We start from the raw sequence: 25,569 nt of genomic DNA on the forward strand, positions 1-25,569 counted from the left end.
TAAATGAATAAATACATATCAATATTTACTTTACTTTCAAATCATGTTGACATTTATATCTAGATAAAATATATGAAAAAATAGTTTATTAATTTTTGCATACATTGAACTCATTATAGTATTTAATTCTGGTAAATGGGTTAAAACATTTGGATTATTTTCATATCATGGTGATATTTAAATCTGAATAACTTCTTTTTAATTTTCTTTGCATACATTGAAAGTTAGTGAGATTTTAAAAAAATAATTCAATATTTGCATTTTTTACAGTCATTTAAACTCATGATATTATTTAATTCTGGATAAATGATACTTAAAAAAATATATTTTAATTCATTTCAAATCATGGTAACATAAATCTGGATAAATTAAATTTAAATTAACTATATTTAAAATTATTTTCAGCATGGATTTGAACTCATGATTGTATTTAATTTTGGATAAATTACATAAAAATGTTTTAAAAAAATAATATTTGCATTCATTTCAAATCATAGTAATATTTAAATGTGGATAAATTAGACTGAAAAATATTTAAACTAATTTTTGCATGCATTTTATTTCAGGATAGTATTCAGTAGTATTTAAATGACTATTTGCATTAACAGCATCAATGTAAACACAGCGTAAATGTCAATGTTAATTAATATAAGGTTTATAAAAACGGGACAAAACGTCTAACGTTTCTGCACACACTGTGAGACCTTTTATAAATATTATTTTGGGTACAAAAGTCATTGACAAATCTCCAGTCGGATTCTACTTTAAATTAATGTCTTAATTTAGAAAAAATGCCAACTCCTCTGTACTTTCTGTTTCCAAGGAAGCGTCTGTTGGTCGCTGCGCATGCGCTGTTGATTATCCTAATCTTTTCCGCAAACACCGCCACTTTTGTATTTACTTCCCTATTTAATCACTGTATGTATGTAACCGACATTTCTTCGTCAAATGAGGGTCGAGCATTCGTATTTAGTTGTTATAGTAGCGAGCGTTTTTTCACTCGTTTCTCCTCTGTGTTGTCAAAATGTGAGCCGGGTTGACACTCCGTCAAAGTTGAATCATGGCTCTGCAGTTGATTTCGCCTCCTTCAGAGACAAGTTTCATCGCTCGTATAAAGTGAACAGCGAGGAGTTTAACCGTCGTCATCTCCATTTTCAGGTAAGAGAGAAGAAAGACGGGGTCATGTAGAAAACCTGTTGACAAGCACACTACACACACACCTGAACACACACATCTAACGATATAAACAAACGGCTGAGTGGGCTACGTCACCACAGTCAACGCCCACTCATGTAAATGAAGGAAATATTCAAGAAAAAAACACAAAAAATTATATTAAACGTCGATGAATATGCAATTATATCAGTAAATGACGGAGGAAGGAGTATTGCGACTAAAACGTAGTAATGCCACAATGTAACTGTACTTTATTACAGGTTAAAGTCCTGCATTCAGATTACACACAAGTAGTGCAAACAAAATCAACCTGAAGTGAGACTATATAACTTAATAAACCTTATAGAGCAGCCATATTGACATGAAATAGTAGGATAAACACAGGTGTTAACGATGATACTAATTAAGGTCGCGTTCCATTAAGCGGAGCAGAGCCTTTCCAGTGAGGAAGCATCATATATCAGAATCAGAAGTACTTAATTGATCCCCAGGCGGAAATTGTTCACGGCACAGATGCTCCCATTCAAGAACAGAAAAAATAAATTGCATGAAGCAATTAGAAAATTTAAAATACAAAACATATAAAATATGTAAACCAAACTATATACAGTAAGAGTATGTAAAGGTATGTGCCCTCTTTTCCCAAACAATAATATACAGTTATAGAACAGCTACATATGTATGTATATATTCATATATATGTACACAATGTGCATCATGATGCAAAAAATATATGTTAATATGTTAGTGTAAATAGAATTAGATATGGGCAGCATCCATGATTTACAGGAAGCACCCTGACTCTGTTATACCTGAATTAAAGGGACCTGTATTTACTCTATTTCATGTCAAAATGGCTGCTGTGAAATATGTCCATCTCCACACACATGAAAATGATCTGCAGCTTAAATGGCTAATGTGAGCTAATGTTAGCAAATAGACTGCATTAGTTTTAGTTAGGGGTGCATAACAGTTTTAGCTAGGTGTACCTAATAAACTAGCAACTTATTATTTGTATTATATATTACTGTATATGTAGCATCAAATCAGCAGTTAATGTTGTAGCTGGTTGTGTTAGAGCTATTTTTTAACTTAATACAACAGTTTTATAAATTAACGTAGACCACTGATAGTATGTGTTGTTTTTAAATCTGAATCTACACAGTAAGTAGTAACTGTAGAGTACGTGTTTTGTTTTGAAATAGGTGGCTTGAGAAGCTAAGTCCCTTTGCATTTGTGGTTAGTGATCAAATACTAAGATGTAGTTAAGTCATAAGTTGTATTTCCAACAGAAAAAAAGATCACCCCTCTTCATGTGCTTCTTCTCAGTATTTTATTATTTTATGCAATATTTTTTAGTTAAACAACTCACTTTGGTGCCTACATTTTACTGCCCTTTCAACTAGCTTTACACATCTAATTTGACATGTGTGTTCTTGCAGAATGCTTCAAAGCGACACACATACCTGAACTCATTCTCCTCAGCACCACAGTCTGCCAAATATGGTGTCAACCAGTTCTCTGACCTCTCACAGATGGAATTCAGAGGTAGGCTGAAGTTTTGTCAGACACTTTAAGTTTGCAGAACTGGGTTAGGAACATGTACTGTATTGTTCTGGACAGTTTATAGCTGCTTCTTCATAACTTAAGGAGCTTGATTAGATGAAATGCAATCACATTTTTAAAAGCTGTTTAGTGGATTGTTTTTTCTTTTTGATTTTATTACTGGGCATCATAACCTCTGAATGACAAGCCTGAATCTGCACAGTCATTGTTTACATGCATCTTTGTGACTTTGAACTGTATCTCTTATGCACACACAGATCTGTACTTGCAAGCTCACGCTGATAGAGCTCCTCTCTTCCCTGGACTGAAGACAGAGGGGCTCCCAGCCAGATTTGACTGGAGGGACAAAGGAGTGGTGGCACCGGTCCAGAACCAGCAAGCAGTAAGGTTTACACAGATAGATGATAAATATACTGTATAGGTAGGAACATACAAGGGTCCAGAGACACAGCTCATGTTCAAACAAATTAATAATTAATTATCAAATCATTAACAAATAAAGCAATCAGATGATATAATAAATAGGTGGTTAATTGGCTGAATCAGTGTGACATCACACTAATGACAGTCACTTCCAGGTAGACGACTGGCAGTTGCAGAGATATCAAAAATCAGCATTTCTGTTGTCATTTTCCACTGTAACTGTAACATTTAAGAGTTATGGATTAAATACAGCACTCCTACTGTGTTGCTTTGCTACTGCCTTTTATAAAAAGTGAGATTTTCTTTAGACTGTGCCCAAAAGATTAGGCTTCCAACATAACATTAGTGAAAGAGTTGTTATTAATGTGATATCAAGGCACAAAACTTGCATTTTTAACAAATGTTGTATGCATTCACTTTAAGGGGATAGTTCACCCAAAAATTTAAATTCAGTCATTATCTTCTCACCCTCATGCCAATTGAAGGTTGGGTTTAGTTTTTTAGTCCACAAAACACTGCTGGTATTTTCACAGGAAAACAGCATTGCAGAATCTCCCAAACAATGTAAATGAATGGTGACCAGTTTCCCGCAGAAAAAAACAACCAAAAATAAAAGACATAAAATGCCTCCATACTGCTCGTCTGGTGTAATCCAAGTCTCCTAAAGCCCCAGCATGCTGTTCACTTGCACGCACATACTGTCACACCACACACACCCTGTTCACATGAACATGAATGTGGCTCCAAGCTAAGGATTTACAGTGAAGATTTTGGCTAAAAACATGATGTAAATGATGTCTGTCAATTCGGATTGGCATTTTGAAGCTTTAAGAGACTTGGATTACACCAGACGAGCAGTATGGGGGCATTTTATAATTATTATTTTGTTTTATTTTATTTATTTATTTGTTTTTTATTTTGTTGTTGTTTTTTTTCAGTAGTTTTTTTAGGTTTACAAACTGGTCACCATTACCATTGTTTGGGACATTCTGTAACACTGAACCAAAAAACTAAACCCGACCTTCAATCAGCATAAGGGTGAATAGACGAACATTATTTTTAAAATAGCATAATGAAAAAAAATATTATACATTTTGCTGCCATTATATAGTATGTACATGGCAGTGGTTTTCTGCCTAGAAGTTATTTTAAACAAACATTGTGATTAGTTCTATAAACAACCAAAACATGGGCACATGTTCTCAGAAATGATACAGTCGAACAGGGCTAGGCAATATAATGATGTTATACTGTATTGTGATATGAGACTAGATATCATGATAGATTTTGGATATTGTTATTTGTCAGAAGTGTTGTCTTTTCCTGGTTTTAAAGGCTGCATTACAGTTAAGTGATATCATTTTGAGAATTTACCAGACTGTTCCAGCTGATCTCATATTTGCCTTTTCTCACTAAGGCATTATATCCACATCACTGATGATTATTTATAAAATAATCTCACATTTTGTGAAAGCACCAATAGTCATCCCTGTAATATTGTTGCAATATAATACATCAAACCCTCAGCCACTTCCACCCTTTGTAGTAAACAACATATCATCAGAAACAACTTACACGATCAATAATTATTGGTATCAACCGATATGAAACTTCACTATCATGATAGGTTTTTCGGCTATATCGCCCAGGCCTACAGTCAAAATCCTCAGCTGTAGAGCTTAATATGCATTTACTTGAGTTCCTCCTGGGGCATGTTTTAAAAATACTCTTGCTTGAAATAATAATTTGTCCTTTATATGGTAAAGTTCAGTTACATAGTTAAGAAATTGTAAAAAAAAATTGCATCTACTTCTTCCCCCTCAATGAAAAATCCACAATATATGAATATGTATACACTGTTCATTTCCCCCTATTCCCCTTTCAGATGAATCATTTATAAATATGAAAAAAATATAAATAAATGATCAGTCAATTCAGTTTTATTTTTATAGCAGAAAATCATAACAAAGCTATCTCTGGGCATTTTTCATATAGATCCGGTCAAGACTGTACTCTTTTTAAACCCAGATGTTCCCACCAAGAGCAAACATTGATGCGACTGTGGTGAGGAAAAACGTCCTTTTAACTGGCAGAAACCTGGTGGGCAGCCATCTGCCTGAACCAGAGTTTTTCTCATTCTTTAAAAGGAGAGCAAGGATAATTAATTAGCCTTTTCACTGCTCAGGTCTGCTGTTAAGACACATCCTTTATTAAAAACTCAGACTGTTAAAACAGAGGGAAATAGGAGATTCAAACTGAATGAAAAATTATGTTAATTACAGCATTTTATTAATTAAAACAAGCTACATCCAATCAAGAATCACAAAAGTGCAGATTTTTTTCTTTTGAACATAATATTATTGTTAAAACTGATAATACTAAAAGTGGAGAAAAAAAAATTTAAAATGTGTATTGTTTTACACATTTATATTCCTAATCCCGGGGAAGACTTTTTTCAAATCTGGCCTTTCTAAACAAGTAATTGAATAGACCTGCTTTAAAGTCAAACCCAGCACAAGCATCAGTCTACACAGTGAAGGTCAAACATGCAAGTGAAGTAACAGTAAGCAAACCACATTTTTGAGCGTATGGGGACTTTAATAATGGTCAAGGAAAAGCAGGTGGAAGATGATAAACTGAGCCATTATGTGTGACTTTTGCTAAGAGAGCAGAGTGAACCTGGGGACTACAGACGGGGAGAAGGTTAGTGAGATGGAGCTTTTGCTTGTCCTTGCTGAAGGTTTGCTCTCTGCTCCTTTTGTCCTTTATCTCTTTAGTCACTCAATTTGCTGTTGGGGATGATATTTTCACTGTAAAACTGTTGTCCTCAGGGAGAAGCATAGCCCATACAGGTGAAAGCCAACACCATAACATATATTTTACTCTCTTGCATTCAGGTAAAGCCTACCACTCCAGGGAGAGTCTGTACCTGACCACACTCATACACCTCTGTTCTGCTGCAGTTTTTCCTGCCCAGATTTCATGTTTTTCTGGTTCTGCCTGTGGACCTGCCTGGGCCACATTTCCACAACAGATAGATGGATACATAAACCAAAAATAAAATGCAGCACCATGCACAAAGACACAAAATATCAAGCCACTCACATCGCATAAATTCTTCTTGATCCAGTTTTCCCTTATCTTGATTCCACTTTTATGACTCAATTGCATTTCAATGCTTTAAAGCAGAGAGCAGATGGTCCTCATATTCTGTATACTCGACAAATACTTATCTCCAGTCCAAGCAATAATGACTGATTTTAGTTTCAGTATTGATTTTAAGCCATGGAACCATATTGAGCAACAAAATATTGAATTTTTACACAGAGCACTCAGGTTTTCATCACATTTATGGGAATTTATGCTGAGCAAGTGAACTGAGCATAGTCTGATGCTGTTTGGAGAATGAAATTGCCTGTGCAAGGGTTATATAGCAAAAAAACACTCTTTCACATAATGAAGTACTTTGTTTTCTCTCCAAAATGACGTCTCAGGAATGCAGTATAATCTATATCAGATATGAAGTAGCAGCTTTTCCTATCAAAATATCTCAAGATTTCTCTTAAGAAACCATTATATGAGCCCAAAATTGTTCTTTTTTATTGTTCTGTTTGTTTTATTACTTATTTTTCATCATTTTGTTGTAATATGGTGTTTTGTGTTGCATTATGTTTTTATCTGTTGAAAAAGGTTACAAGATTTTCCTCAAGACATAATATACCTGAGGTGTTTCTGTCAGTAGATGGCAGCAGAAAACAATTAGTCACGGTTCACTCAGACTGGACAGATCATCTCACCTCATAAACATGTACAGCATCTGTAGATTCATGATCAAAAGGTGATCAAAAGGTCTAGAAATTCTGTATTTGATCATAAATGCCACGAAATACAAAACTTATATTTTGGAACTTATCTTTGAAGCCCCATTTGAACTTATATCTAAAGACCAAGAAGTTTATGATCACTCAAGTTATACGTATACAATCCTATGAACTATTTAAGTTAAGTAATGAAGACTGCAGAAACAATCATAAAATAGAGTATGTGTAAGAAGACACATACATATAAAAGATACTAAAAAGGTTGCATATTTTATGCCATATTTTATCAAATCTTTGTGTTTATTATGGAATTGTGATGATACAAGAATTTTGAAGTTCATTCAAAGCTACCATGAAAAAACATGATACCACAGCAAAATGAAAAAAAAGTCATAGATACACAAAATTAACAAAATTCTGATTCAGAAAAAGTCATTGAATGCTGGCTGGTTTTGTTGTCAGCCAAATTTCAGGTAGAATAATGAAGACTGAACTGAACTGGTCTTAAAAAAGCACTTGAACTAGCTTCAGCACTTTTGATTCAATTAAATGTTAGTATTGTATTATTTTAGAACAACCGAAAAACAAAATATCAATACGTTTACAACCTTAGTTTATTACCAGAGATGCTGCGATGTTGATTTTTTGTTTCTGATACCAATTCTGATATCTGAGCTTTTTATATTGACTGATACCAAGTACTGATCCAATATCAGTGTTTGCAAGACAAAACAAAACAAAACAAAACAAAACAAACAAACAAAAAAAAACCCTACTTTTTAACAGCTATATTCCACTGTCCCTGTATGGATGTGATATAATTGCTATCATTGTTGTATGGCCAGGTTCAGGTTTAATCCTTTGTAAAACATGAACAAGCATACAAAGAATGAATGCATAAAAAATACCTCCATTATACAGTATAAAATACCTCTGTTATACACAATTAGAACATGACTTCGCCATCCTGAGGACACTACTGGGACGTAACATGGCATAATTTCTGGGTTAACAGATCACGTGGCATCAGATCAGTGCATAGATTGTGTACTTGCCAATGCCAGTATTTGAGGCTTTTTTTTTGTAATGAACAGCAATGACTTAGACAACAGAGATAATAGAGACCATCATTGAACAGAAATCAAGTCTGAAGTCCCCTTTAGCTATATGAGCCCTTCTGGGTATCATTAGATATGACTGTATTTCAGAGTTTGGTTTCAGTCCTAAAAAGATTTTTCAGCTTTTCCTTTTACAGGTTTATTTTTCATGATTACTGTAATTTTTACCTCTGCAGTGTGGGAGTTGTTGGGCATTCAGCGTGGTCGGTGCCATGCAGTCCGTCCATGCGATTGGTGGCTCGCAGCTGACACAGCTCAGTGTGCAGCAGGTTCTGGACTGCTCTATTCAAAATGACGGCTGCAATGGAGGTTCCCCAGTCCGGGCTCTGAATTGGTTGAAACAAGTATGTTGATTTTTGATTTTTTCATAATTTAAGGTCATTAACACATACTTTCAAAATGGTCTACAGTGAATACACAGGTAGAATAAACTTTAAACTCTCAATACTTAACATGGACAGAGGTGTGGTGAATAGCTATGTGCTCCTGAAGTGACTGTTTATGAAAGAGGAGAACTGTGGGGACATATATCCATGCTGTTTTCAATTTTAGCCTTTTAAAAATAAGGTAATATTGTCATATTTTAATTAGATAGATATGTTGTGGTAGAAAGCAAAATAAGATTGTCTATCATCAAACATAAATGAGAAAACTGCCTGTGCCAGGATCTTTCATAAACAAGATGAATGGATATTTTGTATTCAGGTAACACACTCACTGAGATAAACTATTTTCCTTCTAGACCAGAGTGAAATTGGTGCCTCAATCAGAGTATCCGTACAAGGCCAAGACAGGAATCTGCCATTTTTTCTCCAAGTCACATGGCGTTGTTGCTGTGAAGAACTTTACTGCACATGACTTCAGGTAAAAAGACACATTTTTGCAAGTTTTCAATGAACAATAAAGGCTAAATATTAACAATGATATGTAATGTATTTGGGTAAAAACACATTTTAATGTGGTTTTCATGAAGTACCAAGGACACAGGAGAGGGGAGGGGGGGTTGGCCCTGTACAATGACAGACCACAGTGTTTACTGTGTCAACACAGACATGGATTGCTCAGTAGCACAGAGGCCACAATGACTGGCCCACAGCTTCCTTGAGTTAAAGTGAATCAGATTTCTTTATGTAATATTGAACAGGGTCGTGACTCACACTCATGCATAGCTAATGCCCGTTATTGTTGTATTGCTATCATAGCTAGGATCAGGGTCCGTCGTCAGAGTTGATAGAAATTTTCATCTTGATGGAGGGGAGTTAAGTTTTCCAGATTGTTACAACCTTTAATGAAAGTTTTCTGTCTCCTTTTTTGTATAGTCCCTTTCCTTACACACAACCTGTATTGAATGTAGCATTTTATTTATAAAATTTGGCAGTATAATATTTTATTATTTATGCTGCTTTAAACTGAATTTCAAAGTAAAAGAAAGCAAAGTTGTCTTAATTTTCAAACCTAGTAAATGTCACTGTCACGTTACTGCTTAAAGACCTCTTTATCTCAACAATCCACTGATCCTGTATGAAAATTTGCCCTTTGACCTGCTCCCGTCGTCAGAGAGGTCAGAGTGCTGGATCATCGAGTGCATCAAGCTGCTGGAATTGGACAGTTCTGCAGGGCGGAGGCTCAGGGGTCATGGGGATGTCATAACCTTGTGGTTAAGGGGCTCATAAGCCAGATCTTTACTGCTGCACAGCAAAAGAAAAACAGCATCATAAAGTTTGAACAAGACAAGACCTCACCTCAGCACGAATGGGGTGTAAAGTGGCTTTATTCAATACAGTTTTGGCACAGACAAAGACTCCATGGCCCATATGTCATGAGCCTGGCAGAGGAGAGCGTCACAGCCATCCCCAGTGTGGAATCATCTGGTGGAAGGACAAGATGAGGTTGCAGAGGGCGCCTGCATATGTACTGCACAGAGAATGAGCAAAATACCAAATTTACACAGGAGGAAAAATGCAATAGTTGCTCAGAAATTGATACACCGATTGGATGAATGAGATGAGGAGAGAGTGGAGAAATGGCGACATGCTGATCCAGAGAAAATTGTACCAAACAGGCCGAGTGAAATATTGAATGTAAATAATAACCTCCAGTGTATCCTATAACATTCTACATTTACATGATAATGCCACAAAAAGCAGTAAAATCACAAGGCTGGTCTCGCTGCCTAAAGAGTACATTTCTCTGTTATTCTTCTTCAGTGGTCAAGAGGAGGCCATGATGGGTCAGCTGGTGGAGCGTGGTCCCTTGGCTGCTATCGTGGATGCTGTCAGCTGGCAGGATTACCTGGGTGGAATCATCCAGCACCACTGCTCCAGCCAATGGTCTAACCATGCTGTCCTGATTGTTGGATACGATGCTTCTGGTACAGGCTGTCACTACACTGGCACGAGACGGAATGATTATCAAAGAAAGAAAGCAGGGATTTTATGTTTTACTTGAACTCACACTTTGCTTTTTATGCCAAGAAAGTTTTGCAGACCTAGGGCCTGTGATTGTAATTTGAAGAAAGCATATGTGCATTCAAAAATGAGCACTGCAGTCTAGATAGCTGGAACCATAGACTTTACAGTGACAAACAACTGTCAGTTGTTTGTCACTGTAAAGGTAAGTAGTGGACTTTCCTGAAAATGAAAGTCCACTACTCTGAAAATACACAGCCTGGAGCTGGAGTTTAGTGGCTTCCTGTCTTATAGTCTGCCAGACTCTATTAACATATTACTCAGTTTATCTGTTATAAACATCTACTCCTTCTGAAAGAGTATTAATGATAAATTACAACTCATAAACAGACACTAACGCATTCTGCAAACACTCAGCATTAATTTGAACTCAAATCAATGTGACACAGGCAAACTAGAACAGTTGTTTTGGCCTGGAATAAAAATTTCAAAGGGGTATTTGAACTGAACACTTAACACCTCTGATGGCATATCATAACCATTTTACAATAAAGTACAGGAAATATATTACAGATTTCTCCTTTAAAGCTGTAATTTTTTTTTTAGGTAAAAATATGCCAGTCTTAATCACAAATTATTGCTGCAACAGAGCAGTGTCTCATTCCCCCTAATTAAGTACTAAAAGGAGATAGAGACAAAAATGTAACAAGCCATTAAGATTTTTATTGAGCTTCAAAATTCTAATTATAGTATTATTATTATGATTATATCAAGTCAAATATCTGTTGCATGTTTCCAGTGAAAATGACAATGTCTTAATTTTGTCATTGACATGCTGTACCCAGTCCTATTTGTCACGTTTATAAAGTTTAGAAACAACAGATGTTGACCAAACTGCTGTATGAGGAAATGAAAAAGAAAACAATAAAATACTCAGAAGAACAAATTAAAACAAGTGAATGATCATGTAAAACTACAGATATCAATAAGAGGATATGAGTAAATTAATAACTGCATAGAATATCTCGATAAAATCATAACACAAACAGCATTAGACAAACAACAAAGTACAATATAAAACAAACAAAAAACAGATCGTGGTCAGGCTTGTCTTCAAAATGAGACAGGTCTTTAGATGGGTTTCCAAGGTATTAATGGAGGGGGAAAATAGAGCTGCAGAATTGATGGCAATATTATCGAAATATGGTCAAGTGCAATATCCAAATTGCAGACAACATTATTATGAAAGTGCTGTGGTACTACAGAGATGCTCTGGCCTAAAATTCTTGTTCACCAGATGTAAAAAAAACATAGTTGTTTGGTACAGACCTCAACAAATGACACATGCTCATAATTGTATTTTTTTTTCCAGTGATAATGAAAATTGTGACACAGAATCATTCGTTCCCACTAATTGTATAACATTTGCAATTTCAGTCAAAATAATTGCAATATGACTTTTTTACCATATCATGTAGCCCTAGGGAAGATATAATTGTAAATGGTAAACTATTCCATAATTACTATTCCAACAACTGAAATTGCTTGATTATCTCTTGTTTTTAACTGAGTTCGTGGAATGAAGAGCATTGATTGGTCGCCAGATCTGAGTGGATGAGGGTAGAATAAGGGATGTGTAGTTCCAAGAAGTAACCTGATTCCAGTCCATGCAGTGCTTTAAAAACAAATAAAAGAATCTTAAAAAAATATACTTGACTTGTAACCACTGAAGAGAGGCCAGTACACAGATTGTCTCTCTTCCTGCTACCAGTGAAGAGACTCGCCGCAGTCGAGATCAGGCTGATTGACTGATTCCAACATAGAGAGAACTGCAGTAGTCCAGGCGAGAGTAAATAACAGCGTGAACTATAGTCTCCATATCTGTAACCAACAGCAATGATTTTAATTTTGCAATTGATCTAAAATGGAAGAAACCAGTGCTGACAACTTAGTTGATCTTGTCAGAAGAAATCAGCACCCATTTCTAGAAAAAAAGAAAGATGTCATCATCGTTATCTCACAGCACAGGTGAAATATTTTATTATAGTTTTAAGAATTATAAGAATTGAAAGCAGTAAATCTGGTTTTACATTGTGTAGCTTTAACCTTTTGCCTCCTTTGTCCTATTGGACCTAATTTGTTAGGGATGTGTTTAATGAGTCGCTGGGTTGATAAACATGAGTCTTTTGTGTGCACTTCTTACCATCATGTTACGAGATTTCCAAGAACAGTATTAGTATTCGGTATTCAGAGTGAAAATAAGTTTTAAAGTTTGTGAAAGGTTGAATTTGATAATACAAGGTGATATATTATCAGAGCTACCTCACTGTTGATTTCTTGACGTAGTTTACACACATCAGTATTTTATATTTCATAAACATAAATTATTTCACACACTCTTGAGTTTTGTGGGTATTACACAAGGATTATATAACAGTCTAAAGTGGCTGCAGCTGCAGTATGTACACACACAACACATCTGCCTACCTAGTGCCTCTTTACTCTGTAAATAATTAAATCTTGACATACATGTTGTCTGTTTTAGGGGATATTCCATACTGGATTGTGCAGAACTCATGGGGAACGACATGGGGGAATGAGGGTTATGTTTATATAAAAATTGGTGGCAACATTTGTGGTAAGTATTATCCTTCCTCTTGTTATTTCCTCCTTTTGGTGTCTGTATGCTGCTGTGCCCACCATCCCCTTAGGGATTAATGCAACATCCTTCTTTGTTTTCTCTCTTCTCAGGTATCGCAGATTCTGTGGCGGCAGTTTTTCTTTGACAAGATTGTGTGTGTTCTTGACTCTGTCAGTATATTTGTTTGTGTGAGACAATGCATGTGTTTACTGCTGCCAATATTTAAATAACCTGTCAAGTGTCACTTTAAATAATGATTTTTTTTTATTGAAATGTCACCATGTTACATCACTAAAACAAAATAAATGACTTTATATTCTGATAAATGTTGGATCATAAGCGAGCAATCGACATAAACAACACTACAAAACTGTAATAGTAAGAATACATGCACTGTACAAAAAATGTATCTTATTAAATACATAAGGTAGATACATATTATATGTCATATAGCTCAAATTTATATATACAACAATCACATCAATCACTGCATAAATACATAAAATTAACTTTACAGCATACTATACAAAACACATTGTTACACAACTACCTTATTAACATTATGTACAAATTCCATGGTTCATATTTTGTAGTTTCACATATATGCTGTGCACATTATTCCATTTTAGTTGTTGATGTTGATTGTTTATACAGAGGTGTATTGTCATTTTATGAACTCCTTCCCACATCCAAGCCTCATCCTAATAATCTGAAATGGCTCCCTCTCTGACACCTTCCCCATGCTGACATGAAAGATAATGCTCCTGTAAAAACCCATCACCGCCATCAGTTTGATCACCGCTCTCACCGATCCATTTGCTTTCAGGTCAGTCACTGTGAATTTCCATAATTTTATTGGAAAACATCTAAGCGAATGTTATCAAGGAGCCATCTGCTTTACTTTGTGACCAGTCAGGATTAGAGATTAGAGTAAAATAGTCTAATTTGGCCATTTGATTTATTCGGGGTCAGATACTGCGTCACAAGTTTCTGTGGTATGAACCTCAGTGCTGCAGCCTCATGTAACTAATGAGCTGGTAATTTGCTGTTCGGTGCTGTGCGAACGTAATTGGGGAATATTTGGCATGCTTTTAGTGTGACAGTGAGATGAAAAAGAGAGAGTTTTCACCTTGCTTGACATTCATATTAAAGCGAACAAAATCTGGTTATTTTTCTGTATTTACATGAAAAGGAGATATTCTAAAAAGCCCAACCAATAATACCAGCATGTTATCGAATGTCTCTGGCTAATGGATATTTTGATGGTTTCCATTGTCGACCATGTTAAGTGTTTCTCTCTGTGCCTTAGTTCAGTCTCTTTTTTAAAACCATCAGATTAAAGCTACTACAAGGAACTTATTTATACATATTTTGTTGATTTTTGATGCCCCTGTGGACAAAAGCGGTAGTGTTTCCACCACCATGCCCACCAAATATCATAACATCAAGAACAAAATTATCTAAAAAAAAATCTGGTTCTTTTGAACTGGCTAATGTACTACTCACTGTGAACCATTAAAAATAACTACACTGAAATAGCTGTGATGACCCCTCTCTTTCTGCAGGCGGTGGCTCTGTTGACATCTTGCTGCAGGAGCTGGCAGTCAGGGAGGGTTGTTAGAGCAAAGTGGTGGCACCTGTGTGCGCCTCCGCCACAGCCTACATGTACCTGCCTGATCTCATTGTCTTGCTCCCTTTCCTGGCCTCCTCTCCCCAGGTTTTTGGTTTGGTTCAACAGTTTGCTGCTTTCAACACTTGCACACACGCCTCACTTAACCATACATTGCACTCACTACTGGTGCAGTCGTCTCTACAACCTCAGCAGTCTCCTTTCTCTTTGGTTTGTGACACAGCTAATCTTATTGCTGATGTTCATCGTATACAGGCATCCGTATTGAATTGAGGCAGTTGCATAATCGGTTAAAAACTCCTTGTAGTAGCTTTAAGTTGCCAGATCCTCCAAAAATGTCACCTTATTCTGCTTTTAAGGATTTCCTTTGTCGGTTACAGTGAAAGAAGGGAAGCCAGGACAGACGGCTGAGATACCCCTTAGTCTGAGTCCTCGCTGCTGCAGTAGGAGCTGTCGCAGCATTCAGCCATGTAGAGGAACGTATGAACATTGGGATTCAGCTTGGGCACCCAGTGGCGAGGCACCAGGAATGTTGCCAGGTTGAACAGATCCACAAACACTTTGTAGCGGTCACTAAAGGAAAAGAAAATCATTTATTGAATAATTGGCGGTCTGTTACAAATTGGTCTCTCAGAAGGACAAAAGCTAACTTGAACTGCTACTAAAACTTACTGATTACTGAATAAAGAACTTGTGTTGTAGCTCATTTGAAATTAAGTACAGTTTGCGCATGTCACAAAGAAGTGAGCGTATGACAGGTTAATTTAGATAAGCACAGAGTAGCAGTGTCCTGTCCTTATCTAAATTAACTCTGAAGTGTTCAATATACTTGCAGAGTAAAGTGTTTAATCAGTGGCTGAAGTTTAGAGCATACAATACCTGACTGTAGATCTCAGGTAGTGGTAGCCAGATGAGCCGCCTGTGCCGGCCTTGCTGCCAATCATGCGATGCACCATGCATACGTGATTGTCTAAACAAAAGACAGAAATATCCCTTGTGATATGAGCTATGTTTTGGCCCTGCATGTTTCATTTGAGCTGTTAAGGCATGAGTGAGACATAGCTCAGTAAAAAATGTATTCCATGGGAATAGGTTGTTGAATTGATGAGCAGTCGTAGAGGATGTTGGAATATTTTTCTGCCTCTGAGGTCCTGAACTAACTTAAGCTCTGTAAACTCCCGTTAGTCCAGCTCTGCCCTTAGGCAAAATATTCAAGCATTGGTTTCTGGTAGAAATGTTCCTCATTTTTCTGTTTTTGCTCACTCGAGAGCATATGCAACAGCTGACAGGGATACTACAGCACTTACATCTCCATTTGGTCATGAGGGTGTCAATGTCCATGAGGGATGTGAGCAGCTGGAAAGGAACTTGGAACCTCGGCTCTTCCCTGAAACGGTAAAATAAGATTTTAGTATTCAAGGATAGCTTCACAGGTGAATGAAAAGTGCTTGTAGCGCTTGTAAAACAAGTGCGAGTATCACCTGCTCACCACCCATAATGCATTAACATTTTCTACACATAGGTTTCACATTAATTATCACTATCCAGTGACTGTCACATAACTCTGTTGAACCTTGCGTCGCCATAATGAGTCTCATGTGACTGCATTACCACACAGGTTTTAAAAGACTGGTTACCACACCTTTTGGTAAAACTGAGAAAGACCCTGATAAGTGTTAAAACATTCTCCAGACTGCGCAGTAGTTAGAGTTTTACAACTGCTGTAGGTATCACATGACCTGTAAGGCTGATGGTGATCCCAGAGATGGATTTGTGGCATGGAAGTTTTAGTTGGGAAGAATAGATGAAACTCATGCTAAATTGAAATAATTGGTCCTCTGACAGCAACACTACAGCCGTGGTTGCGGGCTGGAAAAACTGTTTTAATTTTCACATTAGAGTTCAAATTAATGCTGAATGTTCGCTGAGTGTCTGTTTGAATCCTACGGAAATTAATCATCTTTTAGAAGTAGCTGTTAATAACGATTAAATTGAGCAACATGTCAGTGGAGTCTCCAGTCGAACTCCATCTGTATTTTCGGAGCAGTGGGCCTGTGTTTTCAGGATTGTCATTGCTTGTTATTATCAAATCATAATGTTATGCTGTTTTGTGCTGCTGCAGTGTTCCTGCAGCCTGCCTGAGCTTCTTTGAGTCTGGAGAGGAGGAGGTGGGGGCAAACAACTTGCTTCAACAATAGACTGTTTATTAAAAAGGGGTTCAACCTATTTAATATACAGTCTATGGCTCCAACTCGCTGTTTGATCAGCAGTGTTCAGTTTTGGGCATGCAGTTGTAACATATTGTTCTTTAAGCAAGATGTTAAAACCCCAGCTGGCCCAGTGAAGCTGTGGTCAACAGTGGAAGACTGTGGGAATAAAGTGCTTGAAATTGCAAATCTGTTACTTTCATGGTAACTACCTTTTTGAATGAAGAAGTAAAATGAATTGGCTATTGGCTCAGTCAGGTTGTATAGGAAATCTGCTTACAGACAAATCACACAATTTGAAACAAACTTTTTTGTGTTTTCCTTTAATTCGTCCCCCCCTAGAATAATATTACGAAACATACTTTTGGTTGTTTATGGCACAATGACTTCTGATTTAATGTGATGAATAAATGAAATAAACATTTTGAGTGTATGCATATAAATATGTAGTTAACCACAGCTGTATGGGGTTGAAAAGGCTTGGAAATGCAAATTGTAAAGTGCTTGACTTTGGAAAAGTTGTAGGAACACAGAAATAACAACTAATACAAAAATACAGAAGTATAATAACTCTGGAGGGAATGCTGTAAAACCACATACCTGTAGAAGTAGATCATCAGGGCACCTTGGAGAGCCTTGTAAGAGAGCCGCCTCTCACCTTTTGAGCAAAATTTAAAATATATTACATTTGAAGTAAAACTAATTGTCTTTATTTATGTAGTTTTAAGAGCTAGACCTTAAGTGTTAAGGTTCACGTAATATTACAAAACATTGAGTCAACACAGATGTAACGCCTTGGCAAACACTGGATTGTGATATTTGATTAACCAGTTGGATTTTGTATTTTTCGGTTTGTAGAAAGCACTCACCTTTGCTTAGGAGATGATCGTGACGCTTTTCGTCAAACAGAGACGTGAACAGCTCTTTCTGTTTGACCAGCTCAGCCATCAGTTCTTCCTTCTCCTCAGAATCTGGCATTTTCTTTAAAAAAAAAAAAAATCAACCCATAAATAAAAATACAGTCTCTGTCAATCATGGGTGCACTCCAGGGGGAGCAGGGAAAGTTTGCTCTGAAAGCTGGAGTCATCTCTTACCTCAATTTTCTCCTTCTCCTGATTCAGCCCATCAAATATATTGATTTCCAGCCTTTCCCAGAAATTGAATCCATCCACCTCCAAGCCAGGAGTTCTCTCCAGCCATTCCTGAGAAGAACAACTCAAGGTTTTTATCACATTTATACCCTGTTCAGTAGCAGATGGGCTTATCCATAGCAGGATACAGCAACCACAATGTTGGAAAAATACAGTAGAAGATGAATTATATGATGCCTTCTTTAATTAACACTGGATACAAGCTATTTCAAGGAGGTTTTCACTGGTTATGAAACCGTCTCTATATATATCTCTATATGACCTACACAAGCAAATGAGATCTTCTAGTTCTATATAGATGTTTTTAATGGGTGCCACAGGGTCAGATTCTCCTTGAAATCAGATGAAATGAGTTTTTCCCAGCAAAGTTACTGTGAGCTGTGTTATATAAGCCAGTTAAGAAGAAGCAGGAGGAGATTTTTATTTCCATCATTTTTATTTTTGATGTTACATTTTGTGGTTATTATGGAGGAAACACTACCGCCTTTGTCAAAATGGGCCTCACAAAATCAATGAAATGTAAAAGTTCCTTGTTTTTAGCTTTAAATTTAAAAATTGATGTCCATGTTGCAGGTGTCAGACTCACCTCGACTAGTTTTAAGAGTGTTGGCTCCTGTTCAGTGGCAAGTAGCAACTCACTCTCATGACCCTTGAAATTGTCTCTGTAATGGCGTCTGTTGTAGGGAACCCTCAGGTTGTCTGGGACCCCAATTTTGTTCTCCAGGACCCGAAACTGAAGGCTTTGGAATCCAGAGGCTGGAGCCAGGTATTCCCTACAGACAAACACACACAAGTCACAAGATGCACATATCACAGGCAGAGTGCACTATCGTGGAGGAGTGCATCTTATGAAATTTTTAACACTGGGGTAGAGAGGGCCAGGAGTTATTTATAAGATCACCTAAAGTCAAAAAAGTCCAACGCTGTCATTGTCTCCAAAACCGCAAATTGGTCGACCAGCAGTCTGAAGATCATTACAATCCTGTGGATGCGAGTGTTGACTTTGAGCATGTTGCGCTCGTCTCTGACCTGGAGGAGTAGTAAAATATTTAAGGAAATAATTACTAATCACAAAGCCTGTAAGAATAGAATGAGAAAACAGAATATAATTACTGAGTTTTAAATTTTATGCATCATTATTTCATCAACATTAGTGCTTGTCTCTTCCAGGGAAAAAGTTTAATTAGGGCCTGACAGATGCTGGATTTTCAGGGCTGATACAGATATTAAGGAGTAAAAGAAATCTGATAACAGTGTATCAGCCAACATTGTTTATACGAATAGTGTTAAATTCTGATTAGTCAGTTACAGCAGTCTAAGGTCTGTTATTTCTGTATAGCTGACTACTGCTATAAAGAACAGACCGTTGCTATGGATGCAGTTCTGATCAGACGTTTGAGGAGCAATAAAATAACTTTTCAATCCTTAACACTCATTTTTAAATTTCTATTTTATATCCAATTATTGACACTTATTTTATATTTTTTAATGTAATAAGCGGGAATTGCATCTGGGTCCTGCATCACCCTGTCAAGTTTTATTTCACAGTTATGACCTGCTTTCTCTGCATTGTCCCTGAAACATTAAACTTTTTAATAATTCTAAATAACTATAATACAAAAATACAAATAGAGCAAAATATATGTGTATTAAATATAAGAAAAATGATCAAATACACATAAAATGCTGCCTATAAAGCTAAAAAATAATCACTATAATGTTCTGTAAATGAAGAGTTTCTATTGACAACATACAGTATGTGCCCATACTGCTATAGACTGATATAACTGTGATAGGCTGTGAATACCAGACTCTGATTTTAATTTTGAATATCACCCAGGGTGATGCACAAAATGTCTTTTTTTTCCAAATTAACTCCAAAGTAAGACTGAATAACATAAATAAATCCTAAATTAAAAACCCAAGAGGTACTGTGAGATCTGAGTATCATAGTGTCCTCCTCTGTAATAATTTATTGTTCTATTCTGGGATTTCATAATTTAAGCAGCGTTCAGTCTTCAACACTGACAGTTCACATCTAAATTATCAAATTTTGTGGTGCAAAACATTTAATAAGAAAAAAAAAACCCCACAATTACATAACCAAGATTCCCAGAAATGTGACTTACGTGTCCACTGATAAAGATCTCTCGCACTGAGTCAAGTTCAAACAAAATCTGTTTGAACCACAGTTCATAAGCTGAAAAAAAACACAGAGTTCAAGCATTACAACAGATTACCACAAGGTAAACAAGTCAGCATTCAGGGCTAATGACACAGCAAAAAATGACAATTTTACACACAAGTTAATTTTACATTTTAATGTAAAAGGAAAAGTTAAAAAGAGAATTAATTTAAAAAAGTTTAAATCAATATACTTATGCTTGTCAAGAATAATTCACATTCAGGCCTAATCACATAACAAAAAAATGCCAGTTTTAACAAGTTACTCTCTTGTGTTTAGCCTTCTAAATTTTAGTGTGAAAATAAAGTTTAAACCAATTTACTTATGATGTATTTTTGTATTCCTGGGAAGCAATTCTTTGGACAAAAACAACTAACATTATTTCATTGAATTTAAAAGAAGTTAAATTACCCAAAACAACAAAGTTACTAAATACAAGTTTTAAAGAACAGTTTTATTTCTGTGAGACAAACAGAAATAATGCCACAGTAGTTCTACCTTGATGGGTGACGATGAAGAGGTGCTCATCGTGGATCTTATTACCCTTTACTTCACTCTGCAACACCTGGGCTGAGACTATTTTATCGAGCTGAGAGATAGAAAGAAATGAAGCACTTCACATAAAGTTGAAAACAAATCAAAATTCCAGTACTTGTCTTACTTCAAACAAAAAAAAGAAAGACTGGTACGTGTTGTCGGTGGTGCTCACTACCTGCAGGTAGTCTCCGTAGATGATTCCTCCTTTACTGGCCTTGTTAACCCCCGCCTGAGAGGCATCCTCATCTTCTTCATTTTCAGGAGGCTTGTTTTTGAATAACCTGCAGTGCGAAGATAGAACGGCTTTTTTGTTATTTAGGGTTTTCCCATCATCAGGGTTAGTAATGAATTATTAGAGGGGTGGATTTAATTGAATTTAAAATTAAAATTGGGGGTAAAAAAGCCTTGATTTTAGGTGGAATGACAATTTGAACGTACAAATGCCTCTTCTCAAAGTACGGACATCCACTCATGACTTGAAATCAGTCGCAGCAATGATTCTTCTTCTTCTTCTATTCTTCTTCCTCGACTAATATTTACTAAAACTGTCTTGAAAGCAATCCAGATTTTTAAAGAATCGCCTCATCCAATCATTCATGAGGATGTGGTCACCATCCGGCCCGCCTCTATTTGCCCCAATGAGCTGTTGTTTACCCTAACCCAGGAACACCTTGTGGACTTTGTTTGACCTGCTTAAAGAACAGTCACTGGAAACTTTTCAAGTAATAAAATGAAAAACAACAAATACCAAACACATATTACTTTTACACAGATAACCACATTAACAGGAATATCAAATATATTCAGAAAAGAACATTTTAAATGTGTAGTTATTGCTTCAGACCCTTTTACAGTAATAGAACGGTGCACTCAGGAACCTTCTCTGTGGACATTTCGGTCCTTGCCACAGATATGTTCATTGTTTGCTCTCAAGGATTATCTGTTTATATCTGTATGTATTGTCTCTTTCAAATAGTGAACATGGTTATGTAAGCATCTGACTGGGAAGAGTGGTGTTCTTACGTGTACATATTGGCAATCAGACGTGATGTCCTGGTTGGCAAACCTGATGTGCACTTTTGATTGTTTTTTATTTTGCCACAAGAGTTTCTAATCAATACATTTGATTTTAAAGAGGAAAAACGTGAAGAATTGGGAACAACTCGGTAGAAGTTATTTTCAACCACAAAAACCTAAGAGGTTTGATTTTTGATTATTACCTCTAAAAACACATCATTAAATTTTACTGTAAGGCACTCAAAGAAGAATTGTCAGTTAAATGGACTTATGTTAAAGAATTCACCCCAAAATCAAAAATAGGTGTTTTTCTCTTGGTCTGTAGTGGTATTTATCTGTCTAGATTTTTTTGTTGTGAGAGTTTTGGAGATATCGATATACGTAGAGATGTCTGCCTTCTCTCCGGTATAATGGGACTAAATGTCAATCGGTTTGTGGTGTTAAAAGCACAAACAAATACACTTGAAAAAATCCAATCCAGTGTCTTTTTCAAAAACTCCTGACCCGGTTACTCAACTTAGTCTACCGCCTTTGTTGTGAGCAGTTTCATGTAGGAACTGCTTTCTTTTCTGTGGCAGAATTTACTGGAACTACTTTCTTTCTGCTATTAAACAAACCCTAATCCAACATTCATCCTTTAAAAAAGAGCCATAAGAACTGTAAATAAAGCCACCTACAGAGAACCAACCAACCCACTCTTTATCAAATTGAAAGCACTAAAATTTAAAGACCGACCTGGTCGACCTCAAAAGGAGTTTTTCAGTTATTTCAAAGCAGTATCCTGAAGCTGTGAGAGAAAGTGAGAGAAGATCAACATGACCTGACAGCAATTTTTATGATCAGGAATGAGTATGGGATGAGTTCAGGATGCAAGTGTAGTTGATGAACAGTTGTGGGGAACTAGTAAAGTAAGGACAGGATGTGTAGTTGTGTAGCTGTTGTTTTGATTTGTGCAGTTTTCTATATTTTATTTTGCCTATTAGCTCTTGTTATGTTATGAATGTCTAGATTTCATACAGTTGTGTTTGAAAGTTGGGGCAAACAGTGGAAGCACTCAAGCATATTTATTTCAGCTAAAGGTTTGCTGTGAAGTTAATGTGTTAGTTTTGTTGGTTTGTTTATTTCGTACTTGTTTATTTTATCATATTTTCTATTAACATCTTCAAAATAAAACCTAATCTAATCTGAAGGGCTTCCTACATGAAACTGCTCACAACAAGGTGTGTGTGGATTATGTTGAATAACCAGGTCATGATTTTTGGAAAGAGACACTGCTTGTATTTTTGGTGCCATTTAGTCCTAGAGGGCAGACATCTCTACGGCTGACAAAACACTGCAACTCGCAGCAAAAAAATCTGAATTAATGAACAGCGCTACAGGACAGGAAAATATATATATTTTTTTTGATTTGGGGGTAAACTGTCCTATTAACTGTTAACATATTGTAATTTCTTACCAAGAAAAAGCATAAACACTGTATCATCAATGCTACTCTGTGGGTCATTGGACTCATCTGTAAATATTTGCAGTTTGGTTAATATTTTATTGCCCCTCAGTGACCATCATTGGAGACGTGTGGTTCCAAGGTCATTGGGAGAGTGCGTGGATTGAACATAATGTGTTCTTAGTACACAGAGCTTATGTTTGTGTATGTTCTTATGACAAATCATATATACATACCTTTACAGGTGGAGACTGTGACCATCCAGAGAAAACTGAAAACGTCATTCCCGTTCAGCCTGTATTATCGGCTGTCGTGTGCAGTACACGAGACATATATGTTTGTTGACATCCACAATAGGCTAGATGGGTGAAAAATGATTATAGGCTTGACCATTCCTTCTGCCCGAACCTCAACACACTGTCTATCTCAACAAGCAGATTCCTTTTGAACGACAGTTAACCCAGTTTCATCAGCGTAAGACTCAGAATCCACAATCCACTCTCTCTAAATCCCCCCAAGATCATTAGCGCCCTTGTTTTTCACCCACACTCTTTGTAGACTTCTCAAGTACAGTCCCAACAGCCTGTGCAACTGTCCTCAGAAGATCAGAGGGATGATAACAAGCAGCTATTTCTGAATTGGGACATGGTACAAACCTAGCAATATAAGGCTGAACAAGAAGAGCAGAAGCAGCCCCAAAAATTCTTTGTTCTTGTTCCCATTTAGCTGGGATGAATAGGATGCTAGTGAGAGAGGAGGGAGGGGAAGGAAGGGGGCGCAGGGGATGAGATGCTTGAGATGAGACAAGATGAGACTGCCAGTGTTAATGTTCAAGGTTTTAACGGACCTGTCCATCTCACTGATAGCACGCACGTGTCATTGCGTATTATCTTCAAGGTCTGAGTGAGTCACTGATTAAAAGAAAGCATAGGGGTATGGCCTGTTTTTGCCTTACTGCCATGTAAAATCCCCAATCAAAGTTTAACTGTTTTCCTCTCTGTATGCCCCTTGCCCCACAACTCTACAGTCAGGCCAGAGGTGTGTTTGAGAAAATAAAAAGTGGCAGGGCTGACTCTTGACAAAGTATCATTTTAAGAGCTCCAACAAGAAGAAACTCATAACCACAACTAAATATTTTAATAGTGAGATGTGCATGTTGCTAATTCTGCTTCTACTCACCTTACTAGCACTATTACAGAAGGAATTATTACATACTGTTTTGGAATGATTATGATCTTGACATAACTTTAACTTCCAAAATCTTACAGCGATTGTTAGATAACTGGGGCTGAGTTGCACCAACAAGGATTAATTTAAAATCCTAATGAAATCATGGTTTAACTTAAATTATGTTTCACCAAACTTTTAAACTAGCTTAAAATAAAGCAAGATTACATTTAAACTGCTCTGGACACCTCAGTGTAGTTTTTACTCTACATCTAGATTAAATATAATGCTAATTCCATTGCACCAAAACTTAAAAGTCCTGTTTAAAATGTGATCCAGTATTAACTTTAAACATATACTTTTAAAATGGCTCTCTTCTTTCTTTCACTCCAGTTGATCCATTAAAACAGTCTGTCAGTTGCTGCCAGGTTGTCTCTTTTTTCCTGACTGAGCTGTTGTCTGATTTTTCTATTCTTTGGTGATATTGCTACATTAATTTAGCCAACAATTTTTTCTCAAAGGAGAAGCATTCAGAGCTTCTCTGCCGGGCCTTCACAAGTAGGCTTTTAGCTAGCGAACAAAGAGTGTAAAGTTTTGTAAACTTTCTGGTAGCTGGCAAAGAGTGTAACATTTTGTTACCTTTTTAGCTAGCTAGCAAATAAGTCATTTCTTTTTTATCAATAAAATCAAATCAAACAAAATTGGGTTTACTCAGCAGCTTAGTTTTCAATTATGCAACAGAGCTCTACTTCATTATAAATTTGGATTTACTAATTTTGAAAGTAGTTTTTCCAACTCTGATTAGAACTAATCTTAGATTAAATTAATCTTTGTTGGTGCAACCCAGTCTAGATGTTTAGATAAAAATGCTTCACGATTCTGCTGATCAATTACCAACATATATTATATTATATTACAGTTATAATCAATGGGGGAAAAAAACATGTTTTGCACCACTACTTCTATTTAAGGTTTATAGTGTGTACATACATCTCAGAATGATGAAACTTTGTTTTGTTGCAGGCAAGCACACATAACAAGCAATCAGTGAGAGATGTTTGTTTGATCTAAAGTCATT

The 25,569-nt window shown here is 36.4% G+C and overlaps 2 protein-coding genes across 3 annotated transcripts; one reads left to right on the plus strand and one right to left on the minus strand.

Moving 5' to 3' along the window:
- Nucleotides 1-519: 519 nt before the first annotated feature.
- Nucleotides 520-13,567, plus strand: ctso (cathepsin O). Of its 2 annotated transcripts, XM_084719704.1 has the most exons (8): nucleotides 525-1,158; nucleotides 2,619-2,724; nucleotides 3,000-3,124; nucleotides 8,281-8,448; nucleotides 8,847-8,968; nucleotides 10,312-10,475; nucleotides 13,058-13,150; nucleotides 13,264-13,567. In XM_084719704.1, the coding sequence occupies exons 1-8, from the start codon at nucleotides 949-951 to the stop codon at nucleotides 13,296-13,298; spliced, it is 1,023 nt and encodes a 340-aa protein (XP_084575830.1). In that variant the 5' UTR covers nucleotides 525-948; the 3' UTR covers nucleotides 13,299-13,567. The 2 variants fall into 2 exon arrangements, with proteins under 2 accessions (XP_084575829.1, XP_084575830.1); XM_084719703.1 differs by having other exon boundaries at nucleotides 520-1,158; nucleotides 13,058-13,567.
- On the minus strand, nucleotides 13,395-21,443 carry tdo2a (tryptophan 2,3-dioxygenase a). Its single transcript, XM_084719702.1, has 12 exons — nucleotides 21,302-21,443; nucleotides 21,039-21,144; nucleotides 20,825-20,915; nucleotides 20,271-20,341; nucleotides 19,043-19,170; nucleotides 18,728-18,914; nucleotides 18,085-18,192; nucleotides 17,860-17,971; nucleotides 17,591-17,648; nucleotides 16,091-16,170; nucleotides 15,663-15,753; nucleotides 13,395-15,356 (listed from the first exon to the last, which is right to left on the minus strand). The coding sequence occupies exons 1-12, from the start codon at nucleotides 21,334-21,336 to the stop codon at nucleotides 15,203-15,205; spliced, it is 1,221 nt and encodes a 406-aa protein (XP_084575828.1). The 5' UTR covers nucleotides 21,337-21,443; the 3' UTR covers nucleotides 13,395-15,202.
- Between the last annotated feature and the right edge of the window lie 4,126 nt (nucleotides 21,444-25,569).

This window comes from Lutjanus erythropterus, chromosome 5, assembly GCF_056507025.1.
Source record: "Lutjanus erythropterus isolate fLutEry1 chromosome 5, fLutEry1.hap2, whole genome shotgun sequence".
NCBI classification, from domain to species: domain Eukaryota; kingdom Metazoa; phylum Chordata; class Actinopteri; order Lutjaniformes; family Lutjanidae; genus Lutjanus; species Lutjanus erythropterus.

Bases quoted from the DNA above. Each gene is read 5' to 3' on its own strand.
- tdo2a (XM_084719702.1), bottom strand. From the start codon at position 21,336: ATGAGTGGATGTCCGTACTTTGAGAAGAGGCATTT. The intron at 18,193-18,727 runs GTGAGTCTGACA...TGTTCTTCTCAG, and splicing joins CACTCTTAAAACTAGTCGAG to GAATGGCTGGAGAGAACTCC. The intron at 15,357-15,662 runs GTATTGTATGCT...CTTTTCCTTTAG, and splicing joins TACCTGAGATCTACAGTCAG to TGACCGCTACAAAGTGTTTG.
- ctso (XM_084719703.1), top strand. From the start codon at position 949: ATGAGGGTCGAGCATTCGTATTTAGTTGTTATAGTAGCGAGCGTTTTT. The intron at 1,159-2,618 runs GTAAGAGAGAAG...GTGTTCTTGCAG, and splicing joins GTCGTCATCTCCATTTTCAG to AATGCTTCAAAGCGACACAC. The intron at 2,725-2,999 runs GTAGGCTGAAGT...ATGCACACACAG, and splicing joins CTCACAGATGGAATTCAGAG to ATCTGTACTTGCAAGCTCAC.